Below are 18,290 nucleotides of genomic sequence, written 5' to 3'. Positions count from 1 at the left end.
CAAGTCCAAGCATTAACCCAGCACTGCCAAGTCCCTAAGTGCCACATTCATTTATCACCTTTTGCTTGTTAATGTAAATGCCAAGAATTTTCATATCTAGATGCAAACATAATTTAGTGCCTATACTATCAAGTCTTCCCACTTAGGAAGCAAAACAGCAGCAGCTTTATCTGATAAGTTCTGAAAATTTTATTTAAGAGTCACTTTATTTTTTACTTCCACAAATTTTGTGACTGGATGATCATTGTGGGTTCTTCCCAACTGGACAACTCTATTCTGTGCATGGGGGAGAGAAGTCATTTTACTGCTCTTGGGAGACACTCTGAGAAAGGTACAGTGCAGGTAGTTCTGTCTGTTTTCATTCTTCAAAATCTGGTCTGATTTGGTCTGTGAGAAAGGATTTTTATTATGGTCATGTTATTATTTTAAATGGCTATTAAATGCCACTGGTTTTGTCCTTTATGAGAAAACACTCCTATTCCATCTGAAAAATACTTGTGTTACTGTTCCATTATGCACTGAGCATCACTTTTTATATAAACTCCACAGTTTTAATAACAAGATGTATTATTTCTGTACGTAGATGGCATCAATATTTTGTTACATAAATTTTAAATTATGTCTGAGACCAGGCATTCCATGCTTTGTAGTTAGAGCAGTAACAGCTCACCTTAACACTATTCCAAAGATGTACAGTGAGGCAGGGCTAAAATACACCCCTTAAAGGGGGATACGAGCAAGTTATTTATAAAGCACTTGACTTGAACTGTTTTGAACTGACGAACAAACTGTGACCCCACCAAAAACGTGAGGCCTCGGGTGTGTTACTGTGTTTGGGCACCAGAGAGCAGACTTGCTGCAGTGAAACCCAACTCCAGCTCATCCCGTGTACAGCCCAGTGGGGGAGGAAAAAATGCAGCCAAAAGGGACTACAGATTGTCCTGCCTTTTTCCATTTGAAAAGTGAAAGGCTGGCCACATAGTGATTATATTTTAGAAACTGGTATGAGATTCCAAGCCTAGCCTGTCAAAGTAACAATTTGAATCTCTCTCTCACAGCTGTCAATCAAAACCAAGAAAAAGAGTTACTGATTTTACAGCATTAATAGAAGCAAAAAAATGAAAATCAATTAAAATGAATATATAATGTCAACAACTAATCCTAATTACAATTTTTGCTCTATGAGTAGAAGTTTTGACATATTCAACTACTTTTAAATTACAATCTAATACATATTTTAGGAATACTTAAGTATGTAAGGTAGACATCAATACCTCTTTGTGGCTGCTGACCATAAAGATGCAAGACCTACTAAATAGGAACAATACTTAATACAAAACAAGCTAAACATGGCTGAATGAAGACCTGGAATCCTAATTTCCTAAATTTCCACTATTCAGTTGCCTTTTTTTTTTGTTACACTGTATATGATCTGTTCATTTCCCCAGGTAAAGAGAATTTATACAAACAATTTTTAGCAAAGTAAAAAGTTATCTCTGTGAAAAAGATTGAAATACCTCATTTCCAAGCACACGGTTTTGGGAGTGCTGTTTCAATTAAGGAAAAGCTGTTTAGAGAAGAAATATTGAGTTTACCTCACAGCCACAAAAGTCCTGAAGAAAATAAGCAAAGCACTGGATGACATTAATGTGTTTCTGGCAATCTTTACTGGAATAGCAGATGAACACTTTTGGCCGGGGGTGAAGCCTTTCCACATGGAGACCTGCAGCATATGCTGATGATTCTGAGCTCTCCTCATCTAGATGGGAATATATATTCTCTAAATTGGAAGAGAGAAGAGAGTTCACACTATAAGGTTTTGTTTGGGCTTTTCAGAACTTTTGTAGGCTCTTTACTAATGCATACAGTAAGGACTTTTTTTCTGAAGGTTTGTCTTTCCATCCTGAGAGAGAAAAGGTGCACACACTCTGTTTATCCAGCTTAGGAGCTGCTACATGTGGGACACACTTTCAAAGTGAAATGTGCTGTTATTTCTGTACAACTCAGAAAACTCAAGAAAAGTTAATTTTATAAATAAAATGAGGTTGTTTCACCTTTATCCAGCTTCAACAGTCTCCACGTCTCTGTTCAAATATTAAAAGCCATAAGGATGTATCATCAAGAGTTTCCTGTCTAACAAAGTCTCTTGTTTTAAAAAAAACTAAACCACAACACAGGCCAGGTAAGAAAATTAAACTCCAGGAACACAGACCCCTTCAGAGTATCATCCAGGATCTCTCTAGTGTATACATACATACAATGTGTTTGGACATTAATTTGACATTAATTTGAATTAAGATATGATTAATTTAAATCAAAACAGCTATTAGTATTCCTTTCCTTGCATAGATGATTTTATGCTGGAACATAAAAGTCTGGCCTTATGCCAGACTAATTCAATCTAGTTCTACAGCTGATTAAGCTAATTTGGAATAAAGCATGAGTATTTCAAAATACAAATATCCACCTAGAGATTTAATTTAGAACAATTCATCAGGAATAAGTATTCTGGAACAACTCTCTCTGCAGACAAATCCTCAGTGATTTGTCTGGGGTTTTTGTTGGAACTGTGCTAGTTGTGAGCAAAGGGACAGCTCCAGAAGAGCAGAAGGTAAAAGGATTTAACCCAGCTGGCATACAGCACTTGCACTGAGTCTCAGTGCCAAAATTCAGGTGGATAACACAGATATGTGAGGTTTGGAGAAGCTTTCTCTTTTTCCATATTCATGAAACCAGAAAATGCTGATGGATTTTTAACATCCCAGTGTATCAAGTGCTGCTTGCCAGAGGAGAGGGAAGTCAGCGTGGAGGGATGGAATCTAAGTTAGAAAAACATCTGCAAGCGTTAGAAGGAGTAAATTTAGGAAGATGGCTTAGGATGAAATGTAAAGGCAACTTCCAGTAAAGTGAGCGAATCTGGAATAATAGATATGTGTAATATTCCAGACAGCACTCTGAATTGTACTGGCATCACATGGTTTTACTTTGCTTCTGATTTAAAATAAATAAATATTAGACATTTCTGAGTGAAATAAGAGAAAGAATTCGAATGTTTAAAACAAAATTACCAGCAAGCACTGATTAAGAATTTGCTACAATTTTCAACACACAAAAAAACTGTGGGGAGGAAGGACAGAGAAAAAGAAAAGAAAGCTCTTCACATAAAGGTATTTCTAGAATTAGCCTACCAATTAAGAGTATTTTGGTTGCAAAAGCCTATCTTTAAACGGAACCTGTACTGAAGAAGCCCTCTTACCTTGCTGTTTCTTGCGGCACATCACGGTGAAAAGGGTGGCAAATGCTGAAATGACAACTAAAGGCACTGTGATGGCAATGGCTCTGATCGGTCCGGCCCAGGGGGAGTGTACTTGGGAAAGCAAAGCACAGTTATTCATATGCAAATTAGCTGCATTACAATTATCGAATCTTCACACTGGGAATACAGAACTGCTGCAGTACACTATTATCAGGTAATTCTAAAATTACAGAGGGATCAAACACCACATTCTGCTGCAGTTTAAATGGGGTTTATGCTGGTTGCTCCCACCACCACAGTATTAGTGTGGCCAACACAAGTATCAAGAGCTGCTCCTCAACTCACACCTCCCCAGAACAACTTGACACCAAGGGAAGTTTTGATAAGACAGGCAATGGCCATTTGGACCCGACATGGTTTTGTTCCAGGGTGCTGAACCAGCCACTTGGAAAGAACAGTCTTCCTGCAGCTCTTAAGCAATGCCCAACAGGATTCAGTCCATTTTGCCCATTGCTTCCATCTGTGGCTTTTTTGTGTCTGCAGCTACATCCTAAAATCCCTGTTTAGCTTCTCAAGCACGGGTCTGATCCACTGGCATGCAGGGCGTTCACCTGACAGGTTTTCCAGATGGCTTGGTTTGATTTCAGGGTGGAAGGACCAGGTGATGTGTTTGAGCTGCTCTCACAGTTCCTCTACATTATTTCCACAGTATTGCCCACATCAGTTGGATGCAAGTAAGGTTATGATTCTTCATATCCACACATGCAACATAAGCCACTTCCCCACAAAGATTTCCAATGATGTATTGATCTAAACTCCACTAAATAGAAACGTGCAGAGATGCACACATGTATGTACAAGTGTGCATGTCCACTCTCTTTTAATTAGGTCAAAAAATCCAAGCATAACTGCCTCAATAGTCATGATTATGGCAAACAGACAAAGCTCAAATTGAGACATTTCAACATAATTAAAAGTGAAACTAAATTATTAAGGTAAATGTATTGTTTAAAAAAACAGAACTTGTACCTGGTTTTAGTGCATAGTGCATTGTTTTCCTTGTTGTATTGGTGTCATCAACCAGCTTGGAAAAGTAAAAGAGGAACTTTATTTATTTTCTGCAATATAACTACATAAACTATAACTATATGTAACTATATAAATAACTATAAAAGCTTTCATGACCTAATGTGAAGAAACTTATTCAGAAAGTTAAAGCTAAAGAGCAGCACAAACTAGTATAACAAAAACTGACCAAACTATAGAATTACCATTAAAAAAAAAAAAAAAATCATCAAAGTCCAGGAATTATGCAGGTCCACACTTCAATTTAAGGCACAGGTGAAAATACTGTGCACTCAGGGAAGCAAAGTTATGGAAAGGTCAAGATCCATCTAAAAAATTTACATGCCCAAGGTACTTCAGTAGGGATGCCTGAAGTCCAATTTTATTAATATGATTTGAAATACTTTAATTTTAGTTAATTTTTCCATTAACATACTCCTTTAGCTGTTGCACAGAAGACAATTTATAAATATTACCTCAATGATATAATCCCCTGGAGATACGTTTTGGAGAACACAACTTGTAGTGTCTGTGTTTTGCTCCTGCATCAAAGAAAGAACACTTTTCTTTGCAAGCCACTCACATACTTTTGAAACCCAACAACCAAGACATTCACGTTGATTTAAAAACATGCAATGCCCCCTTGTATTAGCACATCTTAAACCAGCAAAACTAAGTCTTTCCATTCAATTGTACAATCTCTGCCTGTGGGGCTAAAATATGATTAATTATTAAAAAAAAACCCTAATGCATGAGCTCTACATTATGTCCTGAAGCTCCATAGCTTTCAGAGATTGGATAATAACCAAAGTTAAGGAAGACAACACAGCAAATTGCAGCTCCTATCACAACACTCAGACACAGGGCTGCACAACCCACAGAGAGCCAAAATTGCACACACAGACCAAAGCAAGAGTTGACACCAGCTCTAGGTGGGTAATCTACTAAGTGGTCAAATCTGGTGCGAAGGTGAAATTAAAAAGTGAGAAATCAAATGTATAATAAAAACAATAAAAGTGCAGTTTGGAGTACTAATTGTAGAGAGAGAACAGTGTCTCCCCATTTGCTTCTATTATCTAGGTCCTTATGGAGCCCTCAAGCCTAGTTTTGACTGATTATTTCTATCACAGAACGACTATTATTTACATAAATAATACCAAACCGTTCTAAAGTTTTAAAAGTGATACTATTTAATATTAAGCCTTTAAAGTTTCTATAAGAACACCTCATGTTAATAGGTTTAAGAACTCGGCCACGTACCTGTCTGCAGGTCTTTTGCTTAAACGGCCCTTCATGCTTGAGTTTGTAGTGAAGAAAGTAATATCTAAACCCAAAGTTGTGAGGTGCATGATCAAAGGACACTTGCATGTTAAAACCCTGCTGGGTAACATTCACATTCCTTGGCTTCCAGTCTGTCAAAGGAGATATTCATGAATTGGAAAATGACTCTTCAGGTACAGTAACTTTTTGTAAGATGAGAATACAAGAAGTGTTACATTTTACTTACAAGGTTTGCAGATGAGGTTTTCTGGCTGCAGCAACAATTCACATGCTACAAATATACAGAAAAATTAATAATTATACAGTATCAATGTGCTATGCAATTTAAACAAAAAAAGAACATGGGCAAAACGAAGGAGTTCATCAGTTTGAATATTTCCACTTTTTCCTCAGACTCTAATATACCTGGACTAAATATATTTTGCAAACATAACTTCTTTGTTACAATTTCAAGTCCTTTCTCATCTTTACAGGAGAAACACAGCTCCACTAATTCAAAATAGCCCACTTGGTCAGAGCATGATGCTAATAACACCAAGGCTGTGGGTCTGATCCCTGTGTGGACTTTCATTTAAGAGCTGGGTTTGATGATCCTCATGGATCCCTTCCAGCTCAGAATACACTCTGTGATTCACTCTTAACCCAGCCTCATCTCACATCATTGTCCACTACATTTCTTTGATGGGAAAACCAAAAAGCCATGAGGAAGGGACCCCTCTGAAGTGATAATATGCAATACTGTATCCTGTACAATACTTACGTCTGGTTCGGAAGAAGAATGGGTGATAATTACTTTCATTTTTAATGGAAGGAAAAGGAACAATCTTTACAAAGTAATCTGTTTCAAACTTCAAATTGACAAAGGGCTGGGATTCCATTCCCTACGAAGAAGACAAGATTGCAACGTATTTTAAAATCAACTATCATAACTGAAAGTTTGAAAAACTTGTTTTTCCAAACATGCCAAGAGTTTTGCAATCAAAAGCAGAAATTAATATGTTAAGAATCCTTTATTTACCCCCTCCATCCCACTTCAACATGAGCAAATCTCAACAAAGATATGGGATATGGGCACCTCTCCTGCAAGGAAAAGGCTGAGAGAATTGGGATTGTTTAGCCTGGAGAAGAGAAGGCTTTGGGGTGATTTAATTGCAGCCTTCCAGTACCTGAAGGGGACTGACAGGAACGATGGAGAGATTATTTAGAAGGGTCTGGAGCGACAGAACAAGAGGAAATGGCTTCAGACTGAGAGACAGAAGGTTTAGATTGGATATTAGAAAGAAATTGTTCACTGCAAGGGTGATGAGGCCCTGGCACAGGTTGCCCAGAGAAGCTGTGGATGCCCCATCCTTGGAAGTGTTGAAGGCCAGGCTGGATGGGGCTCTGAGCAACCTGGGACAGTGGAAGGTTCCCCACCCACAGCAAGGGGGTCGGAACAACTTGAGCTTTCAGGTGCCTCCCAACCCAAACCATTGTATGATGATAAACACTTCTGAGACTCCTCACACAACCAAATAATGAAACTGTTCTTGAAACAAAGCACTTACTGTTCGCTTGAAACTGGGGCTGAGCTGCTTTGGATCTTTTAAAACCATCTGCTGGCATTGTCTTCCCTCTGATTTTAACTCCTCAAGTATTACTCGAAATCCTTTCAGGTATTCAATCCCTACAAAAAGCAGAGCATTTAAAGAAGAAGAATATTTCAAAATGCATACTGTGGTATTTTATGTAATTTGACTATATTTCATTTGTCTTTAAAAATAAAACTTATCATTCCTATGAAGTGCTTGTATTTAATATTCATTGTTATGTGTCACTTCTTCCTGCATATTCTATCTTGCCTATCTAGAATCCAGTCTTTGGCAAAGGCTGCAATTACTACATACTTGTGCAATGCTTAGAGCAGAGGGGCCCACAGCTCAGCTGGGGCTTCCAAATTATCACTGTAGTGTAATTTATTGCCTCCTTCATCCTCAGGAATACTTTATAGTAACTTCACATTTCCATTGCTAGCAAAGAAATACAACATTTTGATGGAAATTATAGAAATATTCCTTTACAACATTTTCCTATCATTTCTGAGGCTACCAGATTCAAGTGATAGTGATTGTTACAACTTCTTTAGTTCTAGTACAGTATGGGATAACAGAAAACTTGACTTAAATGGAATGGAATTTATTCCAGTGCATGTACACATCCAGTTATTTATAACTGATGCCAGAACTACACTCATTTTATCCAAGTTGCTCTAACTTCACTCATCTCAGCACAGTGTCTTCACAACGTTCTCATCACAGAATTACTTCATTACACGGTTAAACTCAGTCACAGTGATGTGTCTCAGCATAATGCCAGTGTTACCCTGGGACACTTTTGTGGCTCAGGTATCAAGAGCACTGCACTGCTCTTCAAGATTAACTATTCCCTCTAATTACATCTTTTCACCAGCATTACACACGGCAGAACAAAGATTTATCAAAGATTTTACAGCTTTTGTAAGCTAGATGCTACAGAAATCAAAAATTATTAATTTCAGTTTATGCTATGTTTTCAAACAAACAAAAAAATAAAAATCCCCTTTCCCTCTGCTACTTACCAATGGCATTTGCTGTCCAAAGTACCATCACAGCAACCTGCTCCTGGCAGGCATACTGACTGATGGTGATGTTCTGCACATCTCCAATCACGTGTCTGCCCACTGAGTTCAGGTAAGGTGTACAGTCTAAAAATATGGGGAAAGAAACACTTCAAGAAAAACATTCCAGCTGCCATAAATTTCCTAATATTTCTTTAAGACTGAGCAAAGTGAAAGTACAAGTGCATTGGCTGCAAAGCTCCAATTGTAGGATTCCCAAGGAAATCCCCAGTTTACACCACCAGCATAGCCTGTACCACACGACACGTGCTGGGACTCCCAAAACAGAGCAGCATTTTCTTGTAACTGTTCAAAAGAATATGAGGACTGATATGAATTTTGTACAGTGCTGAGAGCAAGAGAATGCTGGTCAGTGATCAGGTACATATGAGAACAATAGACCACATAAAACTATAGAATTGCTGCTCAAGAAGTGCTTTTCAACCACGATGTTGCTTGATCCTGACCACGCAGAACCTACAGCCTAAATCCATCTCCTCTCTGCTGTCCATTGTGCAGCCACACCCCTGTAGACCATTTTACTGCCACTGGATCCAGTCAAGACTGGTTTTGTCTTGTTATCATCACAAAATATAATGTAGTCCCTAAAGTTACAGCTCTACAAACACATGATTAGAGAAAATTTTAACCTTCATTAAGGAAACAAAACATAAGAAAAACATTCCCCGACTTTGTTGTTGAACTTCACCATGTCTTGATGCACTCAAAACAACAAAACAAATAATCACAGATTTTATTATTTTTTAAGTCTTGCAATATTTAGGCTCATATTTCATGGCAGGAAGAGAAGCAGCAGCCAGGGAATTCAATAGTTCTGGAGCGCAGTACACATGAAGGTGTGTGTGCACAGACTTTCTGCTTCTGAACAAGTGAAGCCAACAAAACCCAGAAGAAGTTGACTATATTCATTACTGACTGATGATTAATTCTAAAAAACTGAGATAATCTATATGCTATGTTTTGTCTATACAGAGCTTGTAGAAAAGAAACATGAAAAATCAAGTGCTATGATACGCCAGTACAGGAAATTTGAATTTAATTCACAGGTGTGATTTTAAAGGCAAGGAAAGAAAAATTATTAACTGCAAAGGAGATTTAGAAAATGGCTTTTTCCTATAAATAACCACAGCAAGGGGTCTTTTATCTAACTGTCCCAGACACAAGAATAGAACAGTTTGTACAACACTGCCATTGACAAAAGCTGGGCAGTTGGTGCTTCCACTGCTGTTTGTAGAATTGTGTTGCTGTGAGTGAACTCAGTGACAGCATGAACTTCCTCTGAGGAGGAGAGAGGAGCTCTTTCAATGGAAAGTTTGAAGTAACTGGGTTTTGCCGTGTCTGGATCTAATTAATAGCAAGTCCAAGACTTTGGATCCTGGTTAGTAGAATTTTATGGTCAAATGACAATTTGCCAAAATGGAATATAAGCACAAATGTCTGAAGTTTAACTGCAAGTCACTGACTCACATTTTTAAAGGAACAACAGATTTAGGAAGAAAACAGCATGGAAAAAAAAAAATACACTTTTCAGGAAACCACTTCTTTTACTTGAATACAAGTGACATACAAAAAAATACAAACATTTGTGTTTCACCTGAATAAATAATCCAACCAACTACTTTAACAACATAAACCACAGTTTGCTAGAGTTGCAGTGTGGCAAAATAAAAGCCTTTAAAAATCCCAGCCAGCAAGCCAAATTCTCTTTTGTGCTGGCCTGGCTTCTTCACGGTAAGTGTGTATTTCCACATCATGTGAGCTCTTTAATCTTCATATCAGCAAACTCTTTTCCTAGGACTGCAGAACTCAAATAACTCCTTTGTCCAGGAAGCACTCAGCGCCAGCAGAGTTTTGAATTAATACTTCTCATTGGTTAAACACAGTTTCTGGTGCCAGAATTAATGGAAAAAACACGACACACACTGGGAATTAAACAGACTCATTGTGTTAACTAAATGTGGGGATCTCTGCTTTGACTGGTATTATTTCCTGTTTTTCTTTATGTAATTAAAAAAAAAAATCATACCCTTTTTGTAGTGACCTCTTGTACAATTTGACGCAGCTAAATTCTGCTCATTTTAAATACTAAGATCAAATTAGATTAAAAAAGAATTCACAGTGAAGCACTGCAAATTCAGAAATGAACATAAAAATAGAGGAACAAAAGGATGATCAGAATGAAACAAATCATTATTGTTTGGTTTTGGTTTCCTGATGCATGTTCTTAATAATGAAATTTCACCAACACTCAGCATCTGAAGCAATTTCTTTGGCTAAGTAGAAAAAACAACCTGTTTAATGCACTGGCATTAAAACAAACATTACTGCTGTAAATTAGGATCTTGTTTGTATATTGAGTTAATATTGATGGTGGCCAATAACTGCCCAAATCAGGAGAAATTCCTAATGTAGTCAATAGTCCTACTTAGACAAAGACAACAAAGATGACAAAAACTTTTTAAAAAAACCCCAACAATAAGATACAGCCATTTAGCAGATGTTTGAAGAGTTCTGAAGTATTAGTGCTGCAACCTGCTTATCACTGTTATTATGCCAGAGATTACTTTGTTCTTAGTAGAGCTGCAAAACAGAGCACATCTGCTACAGCTCTAAACCCATCTGTCTCCACTGAAAACACCCACAGCAGCTTTCCACTGGCCTGCTACTTTCAGATTGTAGCTAAAGAGAGGTTTCAACTGCCTGGACAAGATGGGGAGATGCTATTCAATATTCTTCAATATTCATATTCAATATTAATCCCTGCAAAGACACATTTTTATATTTTATATTACCTGTGTGCAAATAAAAACTACACATTTTCTACCTCAAGACACATTTCATTCCATTTTCATCTAAAATTACTTATCAAAGATGTATAAAACTCAAAATAATCCTTTCCTATGAGTTTGTGTGCACTAAACCTTTCAGTGACTACATTCTTTCACAGAATAATTTTCTATAATTTTCCAGTCAAATACTGAGCAGATGACATAGGCCAAGCTGAAAGTGGAACTGCTACAAATTCTTAGATAGTTCTGTTATCAGTGAAACACAAGAAGATCTACCAGACCCAGCAGACACAAATCTAGATGTCAAAGATATGTTAGTACTGAAGAATTTATGCTATTCTTAGAGCCATTTTTAAAAGACATGTTGCTATATATTGACAACTGGGATGGAGTCCTCGATTTTTCTGAATACAGTGCAGATTTTCAACTTACTGTCATATTTAAAGGTGATGTTGAGTAGTCCATTGTTCTTTGTCACTGATGACAGGCCCTGCAGAGAAACATCAAGAAAGTAATTTGAATAAAGCAAGCTGCTTGGAACTTAGGTAGATTTTTATTTTGTAAACAGGAGGATGATAGAAGCTCCTGAATTTTAATGTTAAATAAGAATAAATGAAACAGTGGCTTTGCAACTGCAATAATTCAGATAATTATATCCCAGAACTTTTCCAGGAGGAGTGCACGTCGTAGAAATCCTTGATGCTACCTCAGACATCCTTTTCTAATATCAAATACCATTAAGGCAGATCCTGTCACCCTTGCTGAGTGCCACAAACTGAAGACCAGAGAACTGCTCTGCCAGGGAGGAATCCAGACACATCCCCAGGCTGATGAATCTGCTGCCTCTTCTGTCCTTTCCAAAAGGACTTTGGGTCTCAGCAATGCAATTCCTTACCCTTCAGAAAAGCACTGAAACTGTTCTTGAAACACAAAATGCACATCACTCTCACCCCAAACCAGACACAAAGCTGAAAGCTGGAATGCTGATTGCTGGGAAGGAGTATCATTCCACGAAAGGCAAATCACACTGTATTTACCATTAGCTTTAAAAAAATACCACCCATTTACATAGAATTGTATCTGGGTTCACTGCTACAATGTGAACACCAAAAATCAGTAGTATCAAAGAACTGCAGCAGTAATTAGATGTCAGGATTGTGCCCCAGCACTCCCTGGGTGTCACTTCACAGTCAGAAACAGGGATGTACAAAGAAAAACAAGGTATGAGGTGTTACCTTGGGAAAAAAAAAAGTAAAACTACCTAAAGAATGAAAGCAAATCAGATCTTGATAGTATTGTTAGAAGTTAAATCTGTAATCTCACTTTCTTCCTTGGTGGCTTTTCATCTGTTTAACTCTGATTTAGTTTGGCACTGAACCAGCTGTTGTACAAAAAGGCTTCCTGAAACAGGAAGGCATCTTTTTCTTTTTAGTCTTAACTTTTTTATTAATACCTGTTCTATTCTGACTCATTTTCTGTTTCTCTGAACTTTATGAGATGTCATTGAACTTACTACTACATCAAAACAAATACGTGATTATTTGATTTAAAAATTACAAAAAAGTAACCATAACTCATATTTAAAAAGAAATATATATATTATAAAGAGTTTTCATATTTATAAAGGCAGATAAACCACCAAATTGTTACTTGTCTTCCTTTTGTCCTACAGCTGAAGTGCAGGACATGCTGAGAGACATAAATTTTACCAAAACCCACAGAAAAATGGCACAAGTATTTCAATTCATTAGATGGGATTTTTTTATATCCTTTATTAAAAAAAAAAAAAGCAACACTTTTCACCACACCTTTAATTACATTTCTACTGGGGTTATGGTGACATCACAAACTACACAACAGTAGAAGTATCAATCAATACAGCACAGTCATTAATAATGTAGATGCAAAAAGCAGATATAACATAAGCCAAACTCTGCTGAAGTTAAGCAGCATGTAAGACGTATTGGTTGTAAAAACTGACTCCCAGGTGTACAAAAGGTACAAAAAGACTGCAGTAAAAAGTGAGAGAATTAGGGTTGCCCTAAAGCGTTGAACCAGATAGTTGTCATAGCACTTGTAAGTTAAAACATGTAAACTACCCAGACAATTTTATCATGCTGAACTTTAGTATTAATCCTCCAAGTACTTACTGCTGTGAGTTTAAAAAATTACATCCCTCCAGAAAGCATTCCCTTGTTTTAAATGGCTTAGAGCTAAGAGAACTTGTTCAGAGCTTCTGACTTTAAACACGTTATGGCCTCAGGGCTCTGCATTCTCGGTTAATTGTCCCTGCCCATGACAGGGGGTTTGGAAGGAGATGATCTTGAAGGTTCCTTCCAACCCAAACCACTCTCTGATTCTATCATTAATTAATTAACCACTAACATTTGTTGAATTTACATGGAGCTTTTACTTTATTCTGAACTTTACTGGAAAGCAGGTCTGGAGCTTTGTCTACAAAATCCCTGTGGTCCTCATACTTCTACACACACGGACTGAGAAGGAATACAGAGGAAAGGAAACAGCCAAAACATCTTTTAGGAAGAGCGTAGACCACTGATCTTTGAACAGATAATCAAAGTTGAAATGCAGACAGATTAAATTACAAATAACCTTATTTGTCAAAAAGTGGGGGGATGGGGGAAAAGCATTATCCTCATTAAATCTCACACTGTGGGAGCTCAGAGCACAGAACTCCACAGAAAACACGATAAGCTAAGATCCAAATCCTGTATCTGTGTTGGGCAAGCAAGCCAGAAAGAATCACATCACATATCACACACCTCAAATCAGAGATCAGTGTTGGAGCTGCTCCTCCATCCACATCCACAGCCTGAACAGTTAAGCTTAAGATCCCAAGATATCTTAAATCAGCACAGATCCGAGTAACACTAAAACACATCATCTCCTGAAGGATGAGTAACTCATTTAGATGTTGAAGACATGTGCAGGCATTTCATTGTATTTAAACATCCATCTTTCAACATGAAAGAGCACAGGTATTAATAAAGGCAAAGACTATTACATGAAGTCAACCTCTAATTTTGTTTGTTAATATTTTTCTAATACCCAGCCCTCACTTACGGTAACAGCTCACTAATGAAAAGCACTTATGACAACTCTTTCTACCCATTACTAGGCCAGAGAAGAATAAAGTTAAGATTACATTTCCAGAAATAAAGCTTAAAGCAAATTTTTAACCACAGGAACTAATTGTGCCTCCAAGAAAAGTTAAATTTAACTAATGTCTGCCATCAGAGCCATAAATTAAATACAATGGAATGAAATGAAAAATCTGCTTGATTTTTATTAAAGTTTTCCCTCTTCCTTTGAACCTAGAACACAGAGTGTTGCGTATTCGAAAGTAACATCTATTTTTTACATCTGACGATTCCTTTGTGATAGAAATGGATGGGTGATTTCAGAATGGTTCTGCGAATAACTGTTTTCACAAATAATACTGAAATATCCTCCAACATTCAACTTCTGTTGAGCAAACACTCTTTCATTCAGGAAAGGCAATTTATGTGTGTGAATAGGCACTGTCAGGAAACCACTTGAACATCGCTCCAAGGAAACAGAGAGAGATGCACTAATTACAGAGATCTGCTAGAGGAGGTAGGAAATCACTCCCCCTCAAGCACAGCCTTGTGCACCAGACCAAAACAGTAATCATGATTCATCTTTCATATGTTGTTAATCAACACACACATGGTCCTAATTTCACACTCCCATGAGGCAAACTGAAGGGACAATTGTTTCTGAACTCTAACATCAAGATGAATAATCAATGTTTACCATACTCACTGCTCATTAAACCAAAAGCTTTATATTTGACATCTGCTCTTTTTGTTTTACAGCTTTATTGATGCTTTCAGCCAAGCTAAAATATTCTATATTTCTAGAGCCATCAGTAAAAGGATTAATTATCTGCATTATTTATATGCCTGCATTTTAAATGTCTTCCAAAAGAACATAACTACATACATTATCCATGCTGATGTTTGCTATACAACTTGTGTGTACTCCACTGACTGCAGAATGAATTCTAAACCAAGAATATTATTATATCCTTGGTGTCATTGATTAGTGTAACCATGAATTTTATTCAGATCTGCCTTTCATACAGATAGATAGAGAGATAGAGAGATATAGAGGCAGATTTTGTGCGTGCAATGCAGGAACATATATATGTTCCTGCACTGCACGCACAAAATCTGCTTCTATAAGAGTTGTCCTGACCTTTTATGATCACTAAATATCTCGTTTTTCACAAAATTATTGCATTATCCATGTTTTTAATGGTTGACTTCCCACATGGGTAACTACATTTTGTCTGAACAATTCTTCTGCCATTTCAACCGGCCAGGGTTTTCTCAAGTTCCTCCTCTCATGAAAGGATATCAAGTGGAACAGCTGCTGCCTTAAATCCCACCAGAAGAGGAGGTTGTCCTGAGAGGGGTGCATGTATACCAGTTTCAGGGGGGTCTTTTAGGATTTCTGAGGTGAAACGCTGGCTGAGGATCATGGACAGCACCATACCCTATCTGAACAAAAAAACCCCACAACCCAACCCAAAACCAAACCAGTGGAAATGCCTTTTTATTATGCCCCACTCTTGGCTATTTCACTAATTTATGTTTTCTATATAAATTAGTCCATCTGACAGAGAAGTAAGAAATCATTGTAAGGAGAAATACCACAAGGAGCATTTCCAGCACAGCTCCTCAGAGGGGCCAGGACTGCAGGCAGCCGCTCACTGAAACTGCACCCGCGTTACTTTCAGGAACAGACAGTTCTCAGAGGCACAACTTAACAACAGTGGAAGCAAGTTCAATCTATACTGTTTGCTGCCCACCGTGAAAATCTTAAACCTCTGAGTCTAACTCGGGAATTCCACACAGCAGAGCCTGGCAGAGAAGGGGCAGCACCAGCTCCCATTTCCCTTGTGCAGTTTGCCTGAGAAGGTTTTCCCTTGTTTGCATTGTCACAGTCAGTTCTTTCCAACTTTCCTCTGCAAATAACGTTTGGTAAATAACAAGGCTTCTAAAAACAAACAAAAAGCCCCCAAAAGTTGCCAGAAGTTTTATTTTACAAACAAAGCTCACTTCCCACAAACACTATGAAATGTCTAAGGATATTTGGACCAAGGCCAAAAGTCTCCTGTTAAAGCAGTGCTCTCTTAACTGTGGGATATGACCCCTGGCAGGAGAGCTGGAAGAAAAGACGAGGTGTTTGGGAAGGGAGGGGGAGAAAAAGCAATGCCAAGACAGGTGCAGGAACAGTGACTGTGACTGGGAAAGAAGGGGCTGCAAAGAGTGAAGTTTCTTTTAGAGGGACCCAAGACAAACCAGTTTGAGAAACACTGACTTGTGCTGTAAACAACAAACAGAATAACATACATCTGAAATAATGCAGGAGAAGTTAATGGAAACTCTTATGGATATTTACTGCTTAACATAGTGCACAGCACACTGTAAAATCAACAAGCTCGCTATTTAACTCAAATTAAAGAATATATTTCTTTTTATGGTGCAAAGTTATCCACACTCTCAGTCAGCCTACACTGTCCCTCACACTTCAAGTAACAACTGCACAAGCACTGAATTTTAACTTATACCCAAGCACTTCTAAACTAACCTGTCCATGAAACAATTAAACAATATATTTTCATTCATTTTATTACTGTGCACACAGAGCCATAAGCTGAGAGGCACAGACTTTGTCTCACAAAGGTCTTCAAACACAGTTAAAGGACAATCAAGAAAAGGTTTCAAGAGGTGACTGAAGCGTGAGAGAACAATGGATATATATCATTTATATTAATATGGATATAAAAGATATGGATATGTCCATGGATCCATTTTGCTTACCATATTAAGACATTATGCAGCTTTCAGAGGACAGAACATCAGAGAAAAAGGAAAGCAAAAAAAAAAAAGAAAAATACTTCAGAGTTACTAATCGCACCTTTCAAGACTTTATGCACATAAAAGTTTGTTGCTTCTCCTAAATGACGAAGTAATTCCAAGACAGACAAATCCAAAAAGAAAGTCTTTGCCTTTAAAGTTGAGCAAATGCAACGACACCTGGAAAACAACTAAAGGAACTTATTTCCAAAATCATAAATGTTTCCCTAATAATGTTCTACTGCCAGATTCCTACCTTTCAAACTGGAAACTCCCACCATGAGGTCTTGGTTTGATTTCAGGTTTCATCCAAAGAAACAGAAAATCTGTAAAAGTAACTAGCACTGACTTCACAGGTTCAGTTTTAAGCTTAAGACAGAACACAATTCACAATTGTGACTATTTAGGGGTGGGTTTTTTTACTCTTCACTTCTCAATATAATGCCAAAGTGCACACACAAAAACACCTCTAACAATTCTGAGGGAAACTGTCATCAAATGTGGATTAACTGTTTTACTCATAACTGCTAGGCCTAAAAAAAAATTAATCTGAAATTTACTGCAATGTTGGAGATTGTCATTGTAAACAACCCTGAAACAAGCAGACTAGAGATACTCTGTTTGCAGTACAAGGTGACTTATTCAATTTGTAAGTTCTGAAAATGATAGGAACAGCTGCTTGCAAGGCAATCTTTAAAGCAGAACATATCATAAAGGCTGGAATGTGAAGAATTTGACATAGTACATCTATTTTGTTTTGGTGTATTCACATAACGTTCCCTTCCCCTTCCTAATCTTTCTCCTGTATTATTGGAGATGAAGTCACTGAAATTCTTTAAGAGTTTGCAGTCAGAAAATATGAAATGAGTATTCTTAAAAACCTAATTTTAATTCTCACTTACACAAATAAAACATCCAGGCACAACTACAGAAAGTATTACATATCCCCAGGAGATCATGACTGTAAAGAATACTAATATATGTTGATTTTGTAGGACAACCGTATAAATAGACCAAAGTTTTGGTTCTGGAGGATCTGGTGGCAGGTTAATTTAGCAATAACTCCACTGATTAAAGTGCCACAGAACTCATAAAACTTTTCAAGTAGATAGAATTTGGGATTTTTCCATCTTAATCCCTTCCTCAGAAGTAACACAATTATTTTGGATGTAAAAACCTATTCTAAGGGGTTTAGAAACACACAACTGTACTCATCCATGAGGTATTAAGACAGAGAATTCGTAAGCAGTATGCTTCTATTCCAGGAATAACCAATGATTTAGTTGCCAACCCCCCCTGTTCTAGCTCTAAAGAATCTGTCACAATTCCCCCAG

The 18,290-nt window shown here is 37.4% G+C and overlaps 1 protein-coding gene across 2 annotated transcripts in view; it reads right to left on the bottom strand.

Moving 5' to 3' along the window:
* Positions 1 to 18,290, bottom strand: part of IL17RD (interleukin 17 receptor D) — a 57,332-nt gene that overhangs the window by 7,481 nt on the left and 31,561 nt on the right. For both annotated transcript variants that reach the window (XM_027884782.1, XM_027884780.1), the window contains exons 2-11: positions 11,480 to 11,537; positions 8,199 to 8,324; positions 7,150 to 7,268; positions 6,363 to 6,483; positions 5,829 to 5,873; positions 5,582 to 5,733; positions 4,798 to 4,863; positions 4,286 to 4,340; positions 3,257 to 3,367; positions 1,596 to 1,780 (exon numbers count right to left, since the gene is read on the bottom strand). In XM_027884782.1, coding sequence (XP_027740583.1) covers positions 1,596 to 1,780; positions 3,257 to 3,367; positions 4,286 to 4,340; positions 4,798 to 4,863; positions 5,582 to 5,733; positions 5,829 to 5,873; positions 6,363 to 6,483; positions 7,150 to 7,268; positions 8,199 to 8,226 — 882 coding nt within the window. In that variant the 5' untranslated portion in view covers positions 8,227 to 8,324; positions 11,480 to 11,537. The remainder of the gene's footprint in view (positions 1 to 1,595; positions 1,781 to 3,256; positions 3,368 to 4,285; positions 4,341 to 4,797; positions 4,864 to 5,581; positions 5,734 to 5,828; positions 5,874 to 6,362; positions 6,484 to 7,149; positions 7,269 to 8,198; positions 8,325 to 11,479; positions 11,538 to 18,290) is intronic.

Source organism: Empidonax traillii, unplaced genomic scaffold (assembly GCF_003031625.1).
Source record: "Empidonax traillii isolate 1590-97213 ecotype Southwest subspecies unplaced genomic scaffold, ASM303162v1 scaffold155:size2260171, whole genome shotgun sequence".
Taxonomy (NCBI): Eukaryota; Metazoa; Chordata; class Aves; order Passeriformes; family Tyrannidae; genus Empidonax; species Empidonax traillii.
Note: the sequence above shows the minus strand (reverse complement) of the source record. Positions and strands in the feature narration are given on the sequence as shown.